The 23,099-nt window shown below is 38.0% G+C and overlaps 1 protein-coding gene across 6 annotated transcripts in view; it reads left to right on the forward strand.

Annotated features, from left to right (window-relative positions):
• The first annotated feature begins 320 nt into the window (after positions 1–320).
• RBBP8 (RB binding protein 8, endonuclease) overlaps positions 321–23,099 on the forward strand; it is a 44,707-nt gene continuing 21,928 nt past the window's right edge. For 2 of the 6 annotated variants that reach the window (XM_069779145.1, XM_069779150.1), the window contains exons 1-5: positions 5,981–6,392; positions 9,771–9,995; positions 15,198–15,240; positions 19,838–19,933; positions 21,883–21,995. In XM_069779145.1, the coding sequence (XP_069635246.1) occupies positions 9,884–9,995; positions 15,198–15,240; positions 19,838–19,933; positions 21,883–21,995 (364 nt within the window). In that variant the 5' untranslated portion in view covers positions 5,981–6,392; positions 9,771–9,883. The other 4 variants (XM_069779148.1, XM_069779147.1, XM_069779146.1 and 1 more) reach the window with 4 other exon arrangements.

The following is a 23,099-nucleotide window of genomic DNA, read 5'->3' on the forward strand; positions in this document are numbered from 1 at the left end:
CCACCCCTCAGTAAATTATTTTGCTGGAGGCTACATCATTCTCTCTGAGTAGTGTGTTGGGAGTTGACAGAGGCGTGAATAATTCACCTTGTACGAAGCCTCCCCGAGCTGAGCTGAGCTGCAGCATGTTGGGCTGGCCTTTGATGCAGACTGGTTGGGCAGGTTCCTGGGCGCCCCAGGAACCGGTCTGACAGGCCTGTTATGCCAACAAATTCTGGTATGATTCCATGCACTCCAGAATGCAGAAACCTGCCCAGCCAGTTAAATGAAAGGCATATTAGGTTATCCATTGCACATTGTATATATCTTAGGTGCAGCAGATCTCCTCTCGGCATTCTCTAGTGTGGTCCACAGTGGCTTCCTCATCTTACTTACACTTGAGGTTTATAGCTGGAGGGGAAGTCAATAGTAAATATTTATCACCCCGATCAAGAACAGAACTTTTCACAATTCAAACAGAAGGGTGAGTTTTGAAAGTCTTTCTTTAAAATTAATTTAATATAACCTTAAGCAAAAATTTCTCTTATGCTTGAAGTGGTATAATGGCTATCTCCTTAATGTGTCTTAGTACTGCCAGACTCTATGGTGCTTGTTGACAGGATTTTTGTGAGTGCAGTTTTTTGACCCTTCTGCGTGCAGCTGAACATCATATGCTCTGTCTGCAAGAGTATCTACTGGAGAGACAGTTCAATGAACTAAGCACAGGAGTGAGAGACAGAAACTCCACTGCCAATGACTTAGTATTTTGAGCAGGTCACTTAAGTATTGCCTATTGGTCTTCTCTTTTATACAGTGTTTTTATAACCTTTGTCTCGTAACAGCACTGTCATTGACAAGGCATAGAGCCATTACAGTAAGATGTGTGGTTACTAATTCTTGCCAGACTAACTTTTTTAATTCTTCATTTTTATGGAGTGAGTTAATTAAACCTAGATTTACATATTGAGAATTGGCTTCATAGTAAGATAGGAAACGCACTTGTCATTCTTACTGCTTTCTTTCCATATACTTATTAGAAATTTACCTGTTTAGAATGAATAACGGTGGTGGCAATGGTAACAAAAAGCAGTCCTAATCATAAAGAGTAGGCAGACCTGAAAGTTGTACCTGTATCTGCAACTGAATCCATTCACAGGTTCTGTGTCAAATAAGAAAAATTAAACAGCATGAAAACAAAAGCTGTGGAATCTGGTAACTGATTAACTACTGGAGCACAGAAGTACTTGCTGAGCTGAATAGAAAGGAATGAAGACAGGTTTTGTCATGCCTGTTAGGACAAAATAACTCTTTAACCTAAGTAAATGTGAATCTTCTCACCATCTGTGTAACTACATTTTTGAAAACCCTCACATAACTACTTCCATCTCCCTTGAAATCTTAATTTTGTCTATCTTTAAGTGAAACAATTACTATTCTCTTTCATGATGTTAAAAAAAAATAAAAATCAAGAGTCCCCAGTGGATATAAACCACTAGATACAAAAATATCTATACAGGATTATGTAAGACTTTATGGTAGTCACACAACAGGAAGCTTCATTTATGGAGGTGTTTACTGTCAGCTATTTCCAGGTTGATGCAAAAATGAACATTATTACTCTTTGGTAGAGTGCCAATAAAAAGGCCTCCTGAGCAGCTTAAAAAATCAGTGAAAAGCAGATTGAAATGCCCTTCTCATTAGCAGCATTGTATCTGTGTTTAAAACTTTTTCTTCAAAGTGTGGGAAAACAGAAACGAACATAGGGAAAGTTTTGTACTCTCACGGAAGCTAATAATATTAATCAGGAAAAAACATTTAATTTTTATCATCTCTGTTGATTTTGCTATCAAATACTGAAGAAAAACTTTCTGAGGAATAAACCATTTTCAAAAGAAAAAATTACAGCTGGCTGAACTGTATGGTTTGCACAGGGACTCTCTGTAGAGTCTATAAAATGCTACAAGAGAGCTTTGATTTCTACAGCTACGGGATTTTAACACAGCACATTTTAAAAATTCAAACCAAATAAATCAGTTTTTTCAAAATCCTGCTTGCCATCCTCTCTCTCTACAGTTTATGTGTTCTGTTTTATTTGGGTTTTCCTCAGCTGCTTTTTTTAGGGGGCAGGAAGGGCAGGGGCTATTGTTTGGTGATTTTTTTCTCAAAAGGTAAGTAAAATATTATTTCCTATACGCTGTTTCTCTTTTGCTTGTTTTCCTGTCCTGAATTCTTGTCGTTCACTACAGTGAAAGGTAGGTGGCATGATTTTGTACACAGACCTGTAAACTTTTACTTCAGCCTTCCAAGCCTGAAACAGCCTTCCAAAGCTGAGATAAATATGCATAACTACTCAGACTATTCATTTTAACCTGAGAAACATCAGTAGCAGCAAAACGCTTCCGCATGCAGCTAACACAAATAGGTGCTGCTGCTTAGAGTCTGAGGAACACTGCACTGGGGTCCTGCAACAGCACCCCCCAGGTTGCTTTTTTTTTTCTCCATCAAGGCTCTCTAAAAGACCTAAGAGTTTCAGTTGAATAAATCCTGGCTGTTTCTGACTACAGATGAGGAGCAGTGAAAGCACTTCAAAGAAGAGGGTTTCTTAAAGTGAACAATGTTACTGGCATCAGGGAATTTGATCTTGGCTCGATTTCAAAGTGGCTACGCAAGCAGCTTGAGAACAATCAAATTCAACTAGTGGGGGTGATGGAGTGGCTCCTCCCTATTTTTCCAGAGAAAGCAACTACTTGTGCCAGACAGCAGTGGTGTGCTCTGTGCACCCTCCCAGCTGTAAGAAATCATACCATTCAGAAGACTGCCAGCTCCTACACTCCCAGTTCAAATCCCGTTTAGGCAGCTGCTGAACTGTGGCACATGCTCTTATTTGCTGCATCTGAAGTTGGGCTCCTTTGATGTCCTTATTGGCAACTGCAACATAAAGTTCATTAAATGAACATGACTATAGAGAGTTAAGCAATGTATTTATCCCTCAGTGCAGATCTGCAAGTCAAGAAGGTTGTAAGAACACTGTCTGTGTACGTATATGTGCAATCTACTAAATCTCATGCAAATAAATAAGGACTTCACTATTTTATATATATGTATACAGGAAAAGAGTGAGATATTTACCATTGTGTTTAAAGCATTTAAAACATTTAAATTGCAGTTCCCCAGTGGAATGCAAAGCTGGTTTTAATCTTTACATTGGAATTTAATGTAATAGAAGCAAAAAATGTAAGCTTTCTGCTAATCTTTTTTAACCCTATTCTGTATGCATATGCAGTGAGCTAGGTCATCTTCTGCTACCTGAACGGTTAGAAACACTGATGCAGCCTCTGTACTATCCCACAGAAAAGGGGTGTGTGTGTATGGTGGTGTGTGAATTAAAGGATATTTTTTATTTTATCTGTGCTGCAACATTGCAGTACTCTTACAATAGAAATTCAGTCGCTAGTTGATTTGCTGGTAAATAGGCCAGTCATCAAGAAGGAAGGCATTACCAATAAAGCGTAACTGAAAATCAACAGTTTCACATACTGTCAGATTAAACATTTCAGACCAGCCAGGTCTAAAATGGGCTAGGATTAAGTTAGATTCTCTTTTTGCAGGGTTGCTTATGGATAAGTATTCTGTCACCCAGCTTAATGTGCCATATCAAGGGTTATTTTGAAATCTGGACATGAGCCATGACACCATTGAAAGTTTTGTATCTGTTCAAACGCAACAATGGTGAAGCATTTTTCCCACAGTTTTATTGTCTAGGTGTGTGTGTTTACTCTTATGAGATGAATGAGATGCAGTTCCAGTTAGACTAGTCAGCTTAAGACATCAATATAAGTGAATGTGGAATATCAGACTCTTCAGTAGTTTTCTAGAGCCAAGGATCTATTCAGTAATTGGTGGCCAAGTATGTGATTATGGAATACATAAAATCAAACAAATCTGGAAGGGAGGTAAAGGTAAAGTTCAACAGCTGGTCTTAATCCATTATCACTTATTGTTAAATAGATAAGAATAAAACTGTAGAAGTTAATGAATTTATTTTGCCATAAAGTTCAACATAAGAGAGTATGAGAATAAACTGCTCACACAGTTTATTGGGAAAAAAAATGGATGACACAATTATTTTCCAGCATGCTTCCTATAACTAGAAAGAAAGGTCCAGTCTATAGTAAAATACCTGAACAATCAGCAAGAGGGCTGTTTTATTGCTACTTATCAGATCTGTGCGTATATATGACTTATCTGTTTCTCTTAACTTTGAGGAAATGACTACTTTCCTACATCACAAACTTTTAGATAATAGAAGTTTCAAAGCAGAATAAAAAGCTGCCAACAAGCACTACTTAAGATGACTGGAGTGTCTATCACAACGTACTATGACCATTTCTTCCAGAAGATGTAGCTAATTTTAGTTCTGCCATATGTGTACTGATATGATCATGGATCAAACTTACAATGTAAGTAATATGCTGCTGAGCTACTGAACATTGGATTAATTTTATTTTAGTTAAATAAGTTAAACAATGTGAGGAATGAGCAGAAAAGTTAACTACAAGATTTTTTAAAGTACTTAAAAATTCAAGGTATATATTTGATGGGAAACCAAGAGTATTTTCAACAAAGGTGAACAACAGATTTAAAGCCTGCTTAATCACGAGTCATCTTGGACTCCTGTCTAACAGTATTTCAAAATACTTCAGAAATGTTGAAATAGTGTTTCAGATCCAGTTTTATTTATGCTGTAGCTCTGTATTTATGATACTTTCTGGAGATGAGTGATCTGAGTAACGTAACAAGAGTAAGATGGAAAAGCTACTAACAATTATTAAATACCCGAACACCTAACTGTTTTCATACAGCTATTACTAATCTAGAATGTATGTGTTTGCAGCACTGGCCCTTGCAAACTGATCGCCATGTGTCTTCTAACCATGCCACTAAGCTCTGTCTGCAAGTGTTCTTACACTCACCAAAACAGTCCAGTGCAATCATGTGAAGGCAGAATAGTAGTAGTGAAAAGCTGTGTTTTGTTTCTATTTCATTACTAAGGAGAACTACAAACTAAAAATCAAGGGGTTTATCTCATGGCAGACAGTTGGGTTGGTCCCAATGTATGAAAGAACATTGAGCTGCAATTTGGGAGAAAAAATCAAATCGGGAAAAATCTCAAAAAGTGACACAAAAGTTCGGCTGCCTTATGCCATACTAATTATATGAGCCTACCCGTTTTCATACTCACATAAAACATTAAAATATGCTCTAGGCTGTTCTGCTGCACGCTAAATGACAAGCCCATGGAATCTGTTAAGATCAAGAAGGGGGGGGCGGGGAAGGGGGAGAGGAGGTGGGGAAGCATCGCAAGTACACTTTCTGTGTGTAAACCCCAGCAATGGGCAGACTACAAATCCTGCTGAAAAGGTAGGTTTGGCAGCATAACCTGAATGCTAGCAAGGCCACTGCTGCCATAGTAGTATATCCCGCAGATCTTTACACCTAAACCAGCATGAATTTCTTTCAGGTAAGCTATGCCTGTACGGGCAGCATTTGTTCTAATGCAAGCTCTCACGCACCCCCTTGCTTTTCCATAGTGTTTCGTGCCTGCTGCCGTGCTTAACCGTGGCATCTGCCAAGGCCTGGCTCATCCCCTTGGCTTTCTTCTGGCTGCTCTGTGGAAAACCCAAACGCCAGGCCAGCCACAGGCCGAGGAGGAGAGGGCTGGGACAACGCCCGTCGGGCGCGCTGGATGTCTGAAACGGTGGGGCCCGTGGGACCTGAACGCCGGGCGTCCCGCCCCGCGGCGGCTACCCCACGGCCGGGTGGGAGGGCAGCCCCTCACAGCCCCGCTCTCGCGAGAGCAGTGCCGAAGCCTCGCGAGAGCTGCCCGGACCCCCCCCCCCCCCCCCCCCCCCTCCGCAGGAAAGGCGCTCGGCCCAGGCTTTCCCTTTTCCCGCCGTTTCGCGCGGAGCTGCCGGGAGCCAACCAGGTAACGGCGCGCGCTCTCCTCACCGCCGCCGCCTGGTAACGGCCGCGAGCGTGCGGCTCCCGCTCCGCTCCGCTCCGGGGACGGGCTCCGCCACAGCTCCCCGCCGCCAGCGGGGCCTCCCTGCCGGCCCCGAGTCCCCTTGGGTTCCCGCGGGACACGTTGCAAGCACTGGCCCTCCTTCCACCGGGAGCCCCCGGCGGGGGAGCGGGCCGCGCTTGCCCGCTCTCTCCGTTCCGGAGGCTCCGGCCGGGGGAGAAGGGGCGTGGGGGACATGCCCGACCCCTCCTTTGCCGTCCAGACTCCTGGGCGTGACACAGGCCTGGCGGGAAACTGGGGCGGCTGAGGCGCGGGTGCTGGCTCCCGCCCGGCAAGCTCTCAGGCGCTGGTCATGGCAGGATTTGTCAGAGCACCCCGGCGTGTCTTACGAGTGAGTTTTCTCTATAGTGTTTGTGCAGAGGGAAAGGGGAGGGAAAAAAAAAATCACCGCTGGGAGGTACAGGAGAGTTGAGTTTGTAGGAGCAGCTGGTGCTCAGGGGCGTCAGGGGTTCTGGAAGCTTTGTGCTCTCCAGAATCACAGAGAGGCAATGTGTTCCTGTCCGCGAAGTATAAATACAGGTAAGAAGCTTCTGTGCTTTATCGGTGCTAACTGCCAGTGCTGATGAAGGCGTGTGTAGGAAAGCCGTCGTTTATGAAGCTGTGCAAAGCCTTACGATGCCGGAGGGAGTTGGTGGTTGGACGAAGAGGGAAATAGAAATGTTTAGGTTGTTCTGTGAAAGGGTTACACAGGAGGATAGGTGCAAAGCCCCGCCTGAGAGAGCGGCCCTGCTCCCTACCTGCGTACAGCAGGAGCAGCAGGATATTCGGGAGAGGGGCTGGCATTGTACTTCCTTCCCCCTCAGGCAGCTTTCAGTTCTCTCCCTGCCTGCAAGCGTCTGTACATCTAGCTTAGGCGTTTTTTTCCCTAAGGACTGGAAAGTCCTTTCTTAGGACCAGAGAGTATGCTAAGAAGCTGACATCACTAAACGCCTTTTACACCTGTGCCACTGCCCAGACCTGTTAAAGGCTTTACTTGAACACTTGTTGGGGACCCTCTATGTGAAGACAGGTTGAACACCTGCAGAAAGCAGTGTATCATTTGGGGATCTTGAAGCAGGTGAAGCTTGGGAAAACACGTTGCTCTCTTTTTCCCTGTTTGTGTTCAGTGACTGTACTACTAATCATTTGCAGAAACTCTAAGCAAGTTTTGTGCATTTTTTTTTCTTACGGTCATCTTTGGGGAAAAAAAAACCCCAAAATAAAAACACTAGGGACAGCCTTTACTACTTCTAGAGTCAGATGCCTTTTTCTTGAAAATTATTCATCTGACATACATCTAAGACACTAAGTGAGAGCAAGTTTGTTGATTTCACTGCCCTAACACTTGACACAGAAAAAGGTGGTTTCTGAAATATCTGTTGTTGAAGGTAGAAAAATAAGAGTTTAAAAGACATTCCTAATGTCGCTAGGCAATCAGTTCCACAAAGAAGCATTGTAAGATGGCTTAATGTGACTGCACACGAAGTGGAGCATTTCAGCTGCAAAGATGCAAGCAGATTACTGTTCAACTTCCGCTGAAGAATTGTAGGCATTGCTAATTGGAAAAGGTAATTTTATCTTCAATTAAGGACTTCTCTTAATATAAGAACATTTGCTAACTTGAAACCAGGTACTGAAATGGGCACTGAATTTTCTATGAGCACAGCATGTTAAAGCAAATATGGAGCTACCTAATTAATGATTACTGAGTGTTCTGTCAGCTCCACTACTGTAGTGTTTAAATATCCTGTTGTGGTTTAACCCCAGCAAGTAACTAAGCACCATGCAGCCGCTCACTCACTCCCCCCCCCCCCCCCCCGCCCAGTGGGATGGGGGAGAGAATCAGGGGAAAAGAAGGGTAAAACTCCTGGGTTGAGATAAGAACAGTTTAATAGAACAGAAAGGAAGAAACTAATCATGATAATAACAACAATAATGATAACATGACAATAATAATAAAAGGATTGGAATATACAAAACAAGTGATGCACAGTGCAATTGCTCAGCACTCGCTGACTGATGCCCAGTTAGTTCCTGAGCAGCGATCCGGCCCTCCCAGCCAACTCCACCCAGTTTATATACTGGGCATGACATCCCATGGTATGGAATACCCCTTTGGCCAGTTTGGGTCAGCTGTCCTGGCTGTGTCCCCTCCCAACTCCTTGTGCCCCTCCAGCCTTCTTCCTGGCTGGGCACGAGAAGCTGAAAAATCCTTGACTTGGTCTAAATGCTACTTAGCAACAACTGAAAACATCAGTGTGTTATCAACATTCTTCTCATACTAAATCCAAAACATAACACTATATCAGCTACTAGAAAGAAAATTAACTCTATCCCAGCCAAAACCAGGACATACTCTTATACTGTAGAAAACATACAGTTCAAGTGTTCCTGTGTTGTTGAGAATAATGCTTTGTTCCGTTTATTCATTATTTTTATTCTATTTTAAAGACAGCCAGACTGAAAGAAAAGTGACTTGCTTAAGACTGCACAGAGATATGAGAAAGGAGACTGGAACCAAGGCCTCTAGGCCTTACACTAGGTCACTGACCACTGGACTGAACATTTTATCATGGTGAATCTAGGGGACCAGCTAAACCAGTAGCTGCATTCAGATATTCTAAGTTGCTTGAAGGCTCTTAAGACAGGCAGTGCAGCTTCTTGACTGATTGTAGACCTTCTATCATCTGAACTACAACTATAACTTGTGCCTCAAAAATTAGAGAGCCAGTTGCTCATTTTATTTGTCTATATAGACATTGTGGTTTGCTTGCTCAGGCTGCTCCTTCAGGAATAGTACAAAATACCTGAGGGGTTTTTTTTTTCTTATTGAAATTTGTATTACAGAGTAATAGAGATAGCTGTGTCCACCTGGTAGTGAAACAGTACCTGTTCAAAAGTGTTTGTTTAAAATTGACCACATAAAAATGGGGAGAATTTAGAATGTCCGGTTTCATACACAGGGAACTGAAGGACAGGGAGGTTACGTGAATATTTCAATATTGGATATCCAGTGCCGATAGAATTGAACCTTACCTTGGCTCAGACCCAGATCTGAGTACCATGCTTCCCCTGCAGTTTACCTGAGGGCATCATCTGTGCTAAGAAACCCTTTAAAACAAATAAGAATTATGGGTAAGATCGTTCGGAGTTGTGTAGGCAGTCTGGCTTTTAAGACAGAGCTGTCTGATAGTTCTTGTCAAATACTAGTGTTTTGGAGGTTTATAAATTTTGAGATTACTCTCCTATTACCTTTTCATCGGGGAGTGGGAATCATTTCAATGTAGAATCACGAAGACTTCAAGGGAATATGAGCTTTTTTTTGCAGAAGAGTGTCATTTGAATCCATGTTTATGTAAAAGATGTATATATACAAACACATCTCTGATAAAACTTCTGACAAATGCTTTTGCTGACAGCCAGATTTTGGAAGCATGGGTTACTTTTGGCAAGCAGGATTCTGTTTAACTGCAGCTTTACATAGGAAAAGAAGACAGACTTCTAAGCATCTTAATCTAATTTTAAGTTTATAGCTGTTTAAGGGGGGGGGAATTCTGTTAGTTTATAACTACTTTTACCAAAATACTTAGCACCTTCCACACTTTCAGGGGGGCTGTCAGTATACAGTACAGCTCAAGCAAGGATAGGCAGTAAGCTATGTATTTTGTCCATGGCTGCAAGTTACACTCTGATAAATGCAAATGTAATTGTTGTCAATCTGTCATTGCAGGCATACACCTGTCTTCAGAAACAGTTTCATAAGTATGTAATTTAAAACTTAAACTGTGAGAGTGAGCCAGTTCTGCAAATAAGTCAAAGAAGTTAGGACCAGAAAAAGGCAAGATGAATGCATCTGGAGGAAGCTGTGGGAGCCCTAGTTCTGCAGAACCTACAGGAGATTTCTTCAAGGAATTGTGGTCCAAACTGAAAGAATGTCATGATAAAGAAGTACAAGGTAAATTCTTAAAGTTTGGGTTCACAGAAGGCTGTCTGTTACCACAGAAAATCTTTGAACCAGAGTACCACTCCGTCTGCATGGACTATATAGATTTTTAATGTCTTATGTTATGTGGGAAGTTGGACTGGAGGATTACAAATGATCCTTACAGATTGGCCACCTAAGCCTGGCTTAACAGGATTAGATTTAAACTGTCAACAAGTATAAATGATTTGCTAGGTCAGTGAAGAAAAAGTAACACAATGTTACATGGGATCTGTGTTTTCTTAGGAAGTTATTTAAATATTACTTTACCTTTAATAGATTATGATTCAAAGTTTCCAAATCAAGTTATTCAGTGGAATTTTTTGCTTTTTTCTTTTGCCTTTGGGTTTAGTCATTGGGTTCAGATACATTAAAATGGTTTGCATTGTTTATTTCCTCTAACTTGTGCAAAATACCACTGCAGATTAATATTACTGAAAAGTATTTCTTCAGTTTTTAGTGTTCCAAATCTTCTCAGCAAAATTTATAATTGAGCCACTTATTCTTATGTTAGATTTTGTGACCTCTGATATCAATTTTACTATGGATTGACTGTTGGTGTCCATTTGTTCTTCAGTAGTGCAGGAAATTAATAACACTCAAAGTAAAGATGAATTATTACACTATGTGTTTATATTCTTATAATATTGTTTTACAAGTAGTATTCATAAAATGTTTTGCTAAAAATACTTCATAAGAAGTTAAAATTTTGGTCTGCTAATCTCAAGTCACACAATCCATTCTTTTGGATGGAATTAGAACAGTATTTGACTGAATCTTCCAACAAGCATATCCTTATGCATGAAATAGTATTTATATTAGGCTGGAATAAAAGCAGACGAGTTTTTGTGAATTAAGAGCTTTAGTCATGCAAGTGGATCTTTGTAGCCAGACCATTCCAGTGGCCTTGGTTGTTTCCACCAGCCTCAAAACAGTTCCAGGTCTGTCCATTTAGGTCCAGTTATATCATCACTTCTTAATTCCAAAAACTGTGGGTGATTGTTTTATAATGTATAGATGTTTCATACCTCCCACTGAAACTCTTGACTCAACAGTTTGCAACACTGGGCCTTGACAATTTGTGTTAGTAATTTTTAAAAAACATCAACCAAACAAAAAAACTTCTATCAGTTTGGCAACTGAAAGAAAAGATGTACCAGATAGTAACATTTTGTTACATTAAAAAAACTATGTGTAACCATACGAAATATAATTTTATATTGTGCCCCAAAACACAAAAAAAATCTTACTTATTTTTTATGATTTTTTTTTTTTTAATTCTTGATGGTTCTTTTCAGAGTGTGTGTGATGTCATCTGCAGATAAATGTGGAAGTACTGACAGAATGGGATCTGGCAATCTGTGGCATGTCTGAACAACAAAAACTAAACAAACAAAAAGCTCTAATGTAGAGGGTAATGTTAAGTGACCCCTTCTCTAGTTTCTTAGGATGTGCAGCACGTGATTTTAAAGTTTTGGTTTTCTTTATGCAAGTGAAGATACTCTTTAGAATGCATACTGGGTGTGGCCAGATAATTTTGCCACTAGGCAGTCTTTTTCATGCCTAGCCCTTTGTCAGTATGTCCCGCACCGTGTTAGGTAAAATTAGGTCTTCCATGATAACATCAAAGACATGCCTGAAGGATAGTTAATTTTTTCAAAAGGTGGGGATCCTCTTATAGAAAATGGTACTGGAAGATATTTTAGAAACATCAAACACAGGCTTGCCTGGACTTTGCTTGTTTCTGAACTCTATAAATAAGAATTAAAATTGACTCATGAGTTTCCAATCTAAATGTCAGCAAAAAATTATTTTAAAGATGGTGGAAGGTGGATTAAGGGAAAGTTAATAGTTAGAGAAAAAGCTTTTTGCATGTACAATGCACATGGTAGTGAACAGTGTAATGGTGGTATTCTTATTTATTACAAATCCATGAAAAGTAGGATTTATGACACATGAGCTTCAAATGATCAGGCATATTATACAAGTTATAATATTTATATATCTATAGAATATAGACTAGAGAATACTTCAAACTCACAGTTTGAAATTGATTTTATTGAATTTTTATATTACTGTATTGTAAAGGGTGTATTTTTCCACCATGTTAGCTAAACAAACCCAGCTTCTTATTCTTTTAAACTGATCACTTGCAAAAAAATTCGAAATTTTAGCCCTCTTCAGACAAACTAGCTATCGCTTTCTCTCAAATTCATTATGTGACAGTGGGTAGGATTCCTACAACCCAGTTTCAAAAGATGTTGGGCACGGTCAATGTCAGTTGATTTTTTCATGGAATTCAGAAGTGCTCAGCAACTCAGAATAATGGTCATTAAAACTATGTTTGCTTTTATTTCCTACCTGTAGAATGTGTGGTATACTTGCATAGTGCTCACAAATTAGAAAGGAATTTAATAATGCTGTTTATAAAGTGACTAATTTCTGCAGGTGTTAATACTTGCATCTAGCTCAAAAGAATTGTATGGATACTTGCTGCATGTTGGTCTTACCAACATGGTTCCTGAGGATGAATTCAAGTCTAAAGCTCAATACTAAAAAGAAACGTATTTTAGCATAGAAGTGTGAGGAGAGGTTTTTTTTTCAATTATTCCTTACCTATGAAAAGCAGAAGATACCAATAGGGAAAAAACTGTAGTCATAGATAGAGAGAAAATTATGAGGAAAGCAAACTCATCAATAGATTGCTGTAGGAAAAATTGCTGGAAGCTCCTCAAAAGTAAATAATTATAGAAAACAGGGTGGAAGGGATCTTAGGAGGTCATCTAGTCCATCTCTATAGCCTTAAGGTAGGATTATGTCTGTGTCATTGCTGAAGGAAGCTTGTCCAACCCGTTCTGAGAAAACTTAAGCGATAAGAGATTCTGCAGTCTTCCAGGCACTGTCAGTTTTAAGAAGGTGGATTTAATGCATTTGAACGTTCATCAGAACAGAAATTGTCATAGCCATTAATTGAGACATTACAGGTACATAGTCTAATCAAGTTGCAAGTTTCATAAAATAGTGTTGTGTGTTTAATTAATCTGCCTGGTGATAGTTCAAAGAAAGTCTCCATCACTTTAATGGGGACAGTGTGTCATTTAATAAAGCACTTATGAGCTTTAGGTAACGTAGATTTATATAGTCTGCAGCTTGTCTATTCCATAGAAATATTGTATAAAAGATAAAATTGAATTGGGAATGTACATAGTGTAGTTCCACGTAAGTTTATATGCTCACGAGAGGGTTAAATAAGGAAATCTGAAAAAGCAAAGCTCTTTAAATGAGCATGCTTAAAAGCCCCCAGCACTCTGGAAAAGCAAAAGGAAGAGATTACATCCGATGTAGTAATTCAATGCTCTTGGATAAATGTAACAAACTGGTTTCCTGCCTTCTCATTGCAGTCATTTGAATTAAGAAAAAATGCAACCTTTAAGTACCTAGTTTGGTTCCTCCTGAATTCAGGTGAGAGGGGAGATAGTGTTACCTGTAGTACGGTACTGGGCCTTTTGAGCGCTGCCTCTTCGAGTTGTGGCTCAGGTTGCCAATGTTACAATCCTAAATACTTGCTGAACAGACTACCTGTTCATACAGGAGGTGCATTGTTGTGCAGCTTCATTCCTTCCAATGGGTGTGGAGCAGCATTAAAGCACACTTTATAGGGGTTCTAATTGCAGATGCCTAATTGACTTGATGAATAGCAACTACTTAAAAAAATAAACCCTCTTTCTATGCTGATCTGCATGATAGAACATAACATCTCACAGGTGTTGAACACTTAGAGATAAAAAAAATCCTGCTATATTTCCTAAGAACTTTTTAAAGTAGTCTCTGTGCATTTTTATCTCATTGTCCCACTGGCATCTTGTAGCAGTCTGTGACATGGGTTCACTGAGGTGCTAGCTGGCCTGACTTAACATTTTAAGTGGCCTGAAGAGTGAACCTTCTCAAGCAAGTAGTTTTCCCCTTTGAGCTGTTCCCAGTTGAGTATGGTAGGGGAGAGAAAAAAGAAGTCTATTAGCTGCCTTAACCTACATTTTTTATAGTAAGATGTAATATCTGGTATGTGTTTTGGTTTAAATTCAGAATTGTCAGAAGTTTTCTTAAAAGTGTTCTGGTTTTGTAAGTTTATCTGATTATCCTAAACGACTAATACTTTTGCAAGAAAGCTCACAAGACATCTTATAATCAACCTGACGTTGCTCACAACTTTGCATAGTTTGAAGAAAATATGGCATTAGGAAAAAATTGTTACATTACTTTCTGATGTCATATGAAAATTTCTATTGGATTTGTATTTAAGAAAATGTTGTATCATTGGACTTTGATTATTTCTGGAATGGCCAGCTTGTGTGTAGGTAGTAACACATAAACTTCCATAGCACTGCATCTCACTTCTTAAGCTGTGCTGTACTTAAAGCACCTTTTATCTTCCTGCCCCTGTGCACATACACGTGCACCCAAAACCTTGCAAGCAGATTGGCTGGACTGCTGTCTAGCCCCTGGGCTGTCAGCTGGCCACTCCTGCCGAGAGCATGGTTGTAGTTGCAAACCTTTTTACTTCCGCACAGAACATATGTTTAGGAGTGGGAGAAGGGCCCCAGATGAAATATCATTCCTCAGTTCACCTTAACATATTCCAAAGAAGCTTTGGGTCAGAGGGTCTGGTAGCATACCTCAAATAGAGTATGTTGTCCTTTTGTGCTTTAAAGCCTTGAATCATGTATTTTTAAGGTTTCCTTTACGCATATACATTGTAATACATGTTTAAGTTCAGTGGTTGGATGCTACATTTCAAGTGTAGTATTATGCATTTATGTGTATACAGAACGTATTTTATGCTACTTCTGTAGGCATAGTCAATGAAAATATATTGACAGTGCTTGGTATTCATGTGTGGTTTTTTACAAAGGTGCTTTTATACATGTTGAAGTGGCAATCTGCATGTTTGCTTAAGAAGTCCCTATTTCCCAGAGATCATAATAGCTGTATTTGTTTCCAAGATCCTGTAGAACATACTCAAGAAGTCCAGAATGAACCATTTTCTCTCCAAATTAGTGACATTTTTTTCTCTTTTGCAGATGTTGTTGGCAAAAGGAGAGTTAGTTTATTGTTTAATTCTTTTTTTTTTTTTAATCAAAATTCTATAACATGTATTTTCTTCTTTCCACTTTTCAGGCTTACAGCTGAAAATATCTAAGTTGAAAAAGGAAAGATGCTTGTAAGTACTCATCCTAATGATCTAATTTATTGAAGGAGAGTCTGAGTACCATTAACGAGCCATAATTCTTGTAATATCAATTAAAGTTTCATGGATTCTTCCTTCAGACATGTACAAAACTCTGCTTACTTTAATAAATCAGCTGAAGTAATCTAAAGATATAAGTAACTCTTTATAGGGTGCGTAACCTGAACACTAGGTTTGCCTTACTTGAATAAATGACTTGTAAGGCCTTCTTATTTACAGTATTTCTAGGATGCCTATCAAGATGTTGACATTTCTAATATGAAAGATAATTAGGGAGACATTTTAAAATTGAGGTCAAATCTGTAAAAGAGAAGTAAGTGACAAAACAACATGCCAACTATTTTTAGAATGGTTTTTTTTGCTGCATGTTTGCCTTTAGTATCAGGTGTTGTGCCTTAACTCAGCTTTCAATCATTCAGTAAAGATTCTGGTAATAAACTTGCTAATTTTCACTCAATTCTTATATTTTAAGACATATGTAACTTCTTTTGCAGTCATTATTTGCTACTAATTTTTAGTTCTGTTCATTAGAAGCAATTTGGGGAAAAAAATCTGATTTACATGTACAGTAGAATCACAATATATATTTACAGCATTAAATCAGCTTTTATTTTCTTTCTGCTGACTAAAGCCATATTTAATTAAATGATAAGAGATATGCTAATGTGATTATTTAAATTTTTACTTCAGGTTTAATTACACTAATATTATGTTAATATTACGTATGACCTGTATTATGAGTTGCACTTTATAAAGTGCTGTGTAGGAGGAATAAAAATAAATTACTTGATCTTCTTCCACTTTGGAAAACATCTAATCATATTAGATATGTTAGAGAAATCAAACTCTTCTTAAAATTAGCAAAAATATTCCATATTTGCATTCCCAGCATTTCCATCTGAAGTCAAAGATGTGCAATCTTAGTTTTAAAGTGTAGCCCCAGTGCTCTCCAGCATAGTTTGTGCTTTTTTCAGAATTAACATTTGTATCATCATCTAGTCAGTTTTCTTTCTCATTAATTCCTGTTAGGTTTTTTAGTTTTCTCTATTTTAGTTGCATTTTTCAAATTGTATAAGCAGGAAATAACCCTCCCCTGGACTAGAAAAGTTAGGTCATTATGTGCTTTTTTGTACAATAGTAAGGAACTCAAGCAACTCTCAAGTATTTTTGACAGTTATTGTCCAAACTCCCTGCTGTGCTTATATTTCTGGTTGGGAGGGAAACAAAGGTGTTCTTTCCATAGGAGTAAATTCCCTCTAGTGGAATCCATCTTTCCTTTTCCTGTAACATGAGGTATGTAAATGCATCTTATAATGATACTGGCTTTTCTAGTATAATTTGATTCTACTACAATACATACTTAACTTGCTGTCTACTTCTATTATAACTGTTCTTCTGTAATTATAACTATGTCTCACTTCCAGGAAGATTGTTCTTGTTTCTTTTCACTAGGCTTTTGGAAGAAATTGCCTTCAGTTGTGTGATGCTCTCTTCCCTAGATATCTTTTCGCATTTTGTTTATCCTTTGTAGTGCTCAAACATCCTCTGAACTTTTGTTTTGCTTATTTCAGTTAAATATTGCCCATCCTGCTGGCATTTGATAATCCACAGTAGCACTTTGAGCCTGCGCAGCATTGTGTTTTCTCACATTTCAGCTGCATTCATACAGATCTCGTCTCTGAAGGCTATAGATAATTGTCTATGGTTTTGACTTTTGTCTGCACGATGTCACTCCGGTGCTTGCAGAGCAGGTGCAAGTGTTTTCTTTGCACTTTCTGAGGGTTAAAGGCTGCAGAGAAGCTGATAGAAGATAGCAGTGGCAGCTGAAGGAACGGTTCAGGACAGAATCACAGGGGGACGGATTAATCACTTCTGCAACAGCATCCACCTTATTCTGGTACCATCAGGATTCCCTGCATTTACCAAGCAATTCACCAAACCTGCAGCAGGGTTTACAGTCCCAAGAGTACCTGTGTGGCTAACTCCCTGTTCCCCAGCATATGCACCTGCTCCTCAGGATCAAGATTTGTCAGCTTTTATAGGGCTTCTTGTTCAATCTCCAACACTAGTAGAACACAGTATATACTATTTGCAGCTGCTGTTTAATTGTGTCTAAGAGGTCACAAATTATTTAAAAAAAAATGGCAATAGAGTCCAGTTGCTTATTTGGTCTGTCAGTGAATTTTTAGTCAATTGGAGACACAAATTCATATGACCTTTATCAAGATTTTGAGTTCAGGTTGCATCATGGAATGTTGCCATATCTTTCATTAAAATCCAAATAGCATGTGTGTTATTCATACTTTAAATATATGCTTTCTGAACATTAAGATTGATACTGCAGTATCACGAGGAATATATTTATGTTAGTATGTGAAATTATATTAGGTTATTGGATGGCTTTCCACTTTCTTTTCTGGAAAAAAATCAATTTAACATTTTGTTATTTCTTATGTATAATTCACAAATTAAGTAGTTATTTAATTTTTAATCTAAAAGGATAAAATTAAGTTATTGTTAACTTAACCTGGTGTATCATGAGTTGCTTCCATGTTCTGAAATCTTAAATTGATCGGCTAATTTTCTAGATGATGAATATTACTAGTGATGTGACTGAACACATACCGAATGATTTGATTATTGTTTGTTGGAATCTTTCTACAATTACCACATTGTAGATACAGTAATCTTACATAGGAGGTCTTGTTCTCCTTGGTGCATCTGAATACCTGAGGTTTAGTGTTTCAGACTTGGTAATCAACTGACAATGAGTGCCTTATTTTGTATCCCACTTCAGCATTGGAGCTAATGACTTGCAAATGCTAAGTCAGAGACTGTTCATTATGCAGAGTGCCTTCATAGCCAAAAATGTCTGTCATGTTTATCAGGTGCACTGGAATTCTAAAAAAAAAAAAAAAAAAAAAAGCCTAGTTCCTTCTGTCACATCTTAGTGTGACCTTTTATAGGGTTTAGGTGGAAGGCATGGAGTATTAGTGTGTATTAATGTCTTCTTTATTTTTTTTTTAACAAATAACTTAATGCCATAGAATGACTTAAAGGTAGCTTGAGAAAAGATTTTAAAATTTGATGGTTTTTAGGCCTTCTGTAAGTTGCATAAACTGAAAACAATGAGATTTTTTTATGCCATAAACATCAGAAAAATACGGACTGCTTTTGTCAGACTTTTGCCATGGCCTGGCTGTATTTTGTTACTGAACTGAGGTAACAGAAATTTAACACTTTGTCCTCCCCAAGTGAAGGTACAAGTCTTAAATGGTCTCTCATGCTGTTTCCATGTAACTGTTTTATATGTTGTATTTGCAGCTGAAAAGAACAACACTGGTCTGGATGGTAGTACAGAAAAATAAAATATCTGTACTTAAATTTCAGAATTAAAATATGTCTGTGATTGTACACTGCGGAAGCTTCTGGCTGTCCCATTCACTTTATGACCCATGATTGTTGTATTACTCTACTACCAGCAGTACGAAAATGTGTTTGACTAACATATCTTAAAGGGATAGTGCCAATTTAAAAGTGTGTCTGTGTAAAAGAATTGTATCAACAAGTTAGTAAATATGTTTTCATTTCCTGTTGTGTGTGTGCTTAGCAGCTTTTTGTGAGCCAATTTCATGGCTTCCTCAAATAATCCATCTCAGGCAAACTGAAAACAAACACCTGCTTTCATGAAATATACAAAGGATTCCATGGTAAAGAGAAGAGCTGGGAATGAATTCTCAGAAGTTAGTCGTTGTCATGTTACATAGATTCAGCTGCTTAGCTTTTACTGAAAGTAAATTTCCTTGTAGAAAAAAATTGTGTGCTTGTTCCTCATACCTTGTTTGCACCTTGAAGAGGGAGCTAAAACTGGGAAGTTAATGTTACTGCTTTTCCTTAGCTCTTCTGAGGAGGAAACGTTCTTTGTTAGTTAAATAGTCCTGGCTTTTAGAGAAGGCATTTTCCCCAAGATCTTCTGTTTCTGAGGTTTTGGGGAAGAGAGTTCTGTTCTCTTTGTATTCATATTATGGGAATCCATGTTATATAGACTCTCAGAATTACTTCTTGAGGAACTAAACCTCTAATGGATCTAAAGACTTGTCAGAGTTTTACAAACCTAATGTGGTTTGCCACACTGCCAGATGCACTATGACAAGACCAAAATGACCTGATTGTGAAAGCCCCCAATTAGTTTCCCAACAGCTCGGCAACACAGTAAAATAAGAGAAGTGCTTGAGCTTATGTTCCCTGAAATTGTTGCTTGAATACTACTAGCTTTTATGCCTTGACTGTCATCAACTCTAATTTTTGTCCTGAGCAAAAAAACAGATTTATCAACAGAAGCTCAACTGTAATATGAATTAGAAACTAGCTGCTCCTTTCCTAACTCAGACATTTCTAAATTACCATTCATCAGAAACACTTGCTTCATTTATCTTCAACTTAGTATTTGTGCTGATGATAATCACATTTCCCAAGAATATGAAAGAAACATGCCAGAGAGAATTCTCTATTGAAAAACTAATAGCTGTAATTTAAAGCTAGAACTGATTTTTTCTCTATTTGATTTTAGGGATGCAGAGAGGCTTGAAGAGTTTTATACCAAGAACCAACAGCTCAGAGAACAGCAAAAAGCACTTCATGACACTATCAAGGTTTTAGAAGACAGGTGAAGTAGTGTCTTTTAGCTTTTGGGTTTGCTGTGTTTTGCTCTTACAGAGTAGCTCTGGATACTGTGCAAGTTGGGGTTTTTTGTTGGTTCATTTTTATTTTTTTTTTAGTAAACCAGTCCTTTTCTAATACAACCCAAATAGTGTGTTTTAAAGAAAAGTGTAGAATTTAGATTCTTCAGAGTTAAATTTTTGTTATTTTGGTTTTTTTTAAATGCTTAGCTTGCTTAGTTCAGTTAAAATAAATAGAAGTTAAATAGATCAGCTTGGGAGGCAGACAGCCATTTTAAAGCACATTCTTTTCCATCCATTTTTGTAGAGGTAAATTTGGTATCAATTGAGAGGTCATACAAGTACAAAAACCAAGGGCAAACTATATAATATACTTTGAAACTCATGAAATAACTCACTAAGATATATTTCAGATTTGAGGGGGTCTTTTTTTACCAGTTGTCTATTTTACCTAAATTTAATCACAGGTTCTGTCTTTTTGCCTTCTTTTGGACTTAGACGTTCTGATCACCTTTTGACCCATTCTGCCTTCCCTTATTTGTTCCTGTTTGATCTGGGATAGCAAAACAAAACCAATGTACATGAAATTACAGTGCATTTTTTTTTCTTTAAAAATGATAGCTCTTTTGGAAAGTGTATGTTAAATTTGCTGCTAATAGGCTCTCAGAAGCTTTCTAGTAACAGGAGATCATTAAGTAGTAAATTATTTTCCCACATTCCTGTGTTACCTCAAATTTTAGAACTATGATACTCAAATTTTGCTTTCAACTCTTTCTGTGGGAAAGGCATTAGGGATAAACTTGTAACTGTGCAGGTAATACACTTTCACACCACGTAGGTAGAGACACATTTGCAGAGTGCATTGACTTTTCTAATCCCTTAGCAGATGAAGTACTCACACTACGGAAAACAAAAAGGCTATTTAAAGTGGTTTAATACTGTGTTTATTACACAGTCAGATAAGGTAGTATGAAGAGGCATTTCAGTATTTTACTCTTTCCATCATTTCACAATATTAAAATACCCATAAACCAAAATGGCTTTTACTTCCAATATTCAACTGTGGAATTAGAAACTTAGGTGTACATTTGTTTTAGTACTTCATGTGTGAGCAGCAGCAATGCAGAGCTCTTAACTAATTGGTCTCTTATTTAGCAAGCAAAAGAGAGTCTGGTTTTCACTTTGGTAATACTGTTAGCTTTTTGTTGTGTACCAGAAATAAATACACTTCAGTTATCATCTGTAAAATGAACACACATTTCATTGCAGGAATGAATGTGTCAACTAAGATGGATTTATCATAACAAGTCTTTTTCTGATAGCAGATATGCTTTAAACAGCTGATTTAAACCACTAGGGACAGTGGAGGCAGTGCCTCACGTGGACTTTTGGATCCACTTCTAATTATTCATGTCTAGGTAAAGATAAAGGATTTCACATTTGCTTGGTATTTGTTACAGAGCGAACTTACTGCTTGTCCTTTTTATTTGATTGCTTTGCATGACAGTGATATATCCTTCTTAGATGAAGTAGTAATTGTATTTACTGAAATTATTTGCTTATTAGTATTTGCTTGAATGAACTTTACTTATAACGAATGGCAATTTATATCTGACAGTATTCTTAGTACGATACCTCACAAAGGCTTTCAGTGGCAAGGTGTAGCATGCTCCACTTTACTAAGTAATGCATGTTGCTTTAGAAGTATCCAGTACCTACAGTCATTTATACAAACGTTAGTACATGTGGTATTAGATTGTTCAGAAATCTCAAAATGTTGCTATGTCAACATATAAAACCACAGTACTTACTGGTGTTCTGCATAGTTGTCAGAAATTTTCTGGTTTTCATTGTTCAAAAGACCAGTTAAGTGTGGATATCTCCTTCATGTATAGCAATATAACAGAGGGACTTTTTTCTCTTACTTTTGTTGTAGACTAAGAGCAGGATTATGTGATCGTTGTGCTGTAACCGAAGAACATATGAGAAAGAAGCAGCAAGAGTTTGAAAATATCCGGCAGCAGAATCTTAAACTTATCACTGAGCTTAGTGAGTTTTATCCGCAAGTCTGAAGACAAAACATACTCTTTTGTAAACTAGTTCTTCATGAATTCCTGTAACTTGATATAATTTATATATGGTGTGTTTAGTAAGCCCAAGAAGTTCAGTTGGGGGATACTCAACGCTACAGTCTGAAAATATGTAACATACCATTTACTAGTCGTTTGACCCACCTTCTTAGATTTAAGTGCTGATGCTGAAAGTGAACTGACTTGGAAAATCTTACAGTTAGATAAAATGTGGCTGCTTCTGTTTATTCCTACAGCTAAGGCACAGAAGGACTGATTGCCAGCTTTCCTAAGGAAACCCTGACTTCAAAAGTAACTGGTGATAACAAAGTAGCAAGTTCAGACAGAAGTGCCCTGGGTCCAGCTTCTGTCCTGTAGCTGGTCTTGGAGTTTTTAACTGCAGTAAACCCATAACCTTCACATAACCCTCTGAAGCCACAAACGAATTGCTTTACACCAGGCAGCTTGTAGCCAGCTCATTTTGAAATCAGGAAGTAGTACATATGGGACAGGAAAAATAAACTGTTTGTTCTATGTGACATGAAGGCAGGACACAACAAATCTCTTCATAAAGAGAGTTTGGAAAGATCAGTTGTATAAAATGCTAGATAATACAGGGCAGGATTTTCAAATGTTAATGGTATCTTTACCATTAATTAATTATTTTGTTTCATTTAGTTGTCTTGCTTGATCAAGAATAAGCAGACATTCAGTGAGATTTAAAATCTGGGAAATGCCAGACACAAAAAGTAGCTTTTCAGTGCTTAATTAAATTATAGAAATATTAGGTTCTGTACTAATATAAAATACATCAATTTTTCAAGGACTTTTAATATTGGATATTTATATAAAAATATTCTGAATCCTTCAGTTTAGTGGTAAACAACAGGGTACAACCAATCTTTAAATAAAGCTCTGAGCCTTCAAAATCAAGGTGAGACCTATTAGGTACAAATCTTCTTGAACATTATCTGACAGAACAGTAGTCTTCCATGGGTTTGAATTGAGGTCTATATGACAATTCATGTGTTTCCTGCAACCAGCAAAAAAGGTCAGTGAAGAATAATCCAGAGGTAAAATATAC

This window comes from Haliaeetus albicilla, chromosome 3, assembly GCF_947461875.1.
Source record: "Haliaeetus albicilla chromosome 3, bHalAlb1.1, whole genome shotgun sequence".
Taxonomy (NCBI): domain Eukaryota; kingdom Metazoa; phylum Chordata; class Aves; order Accipitriformes; family Accipitridae; genus Haliaeetus; species Haliaeetus albicilla.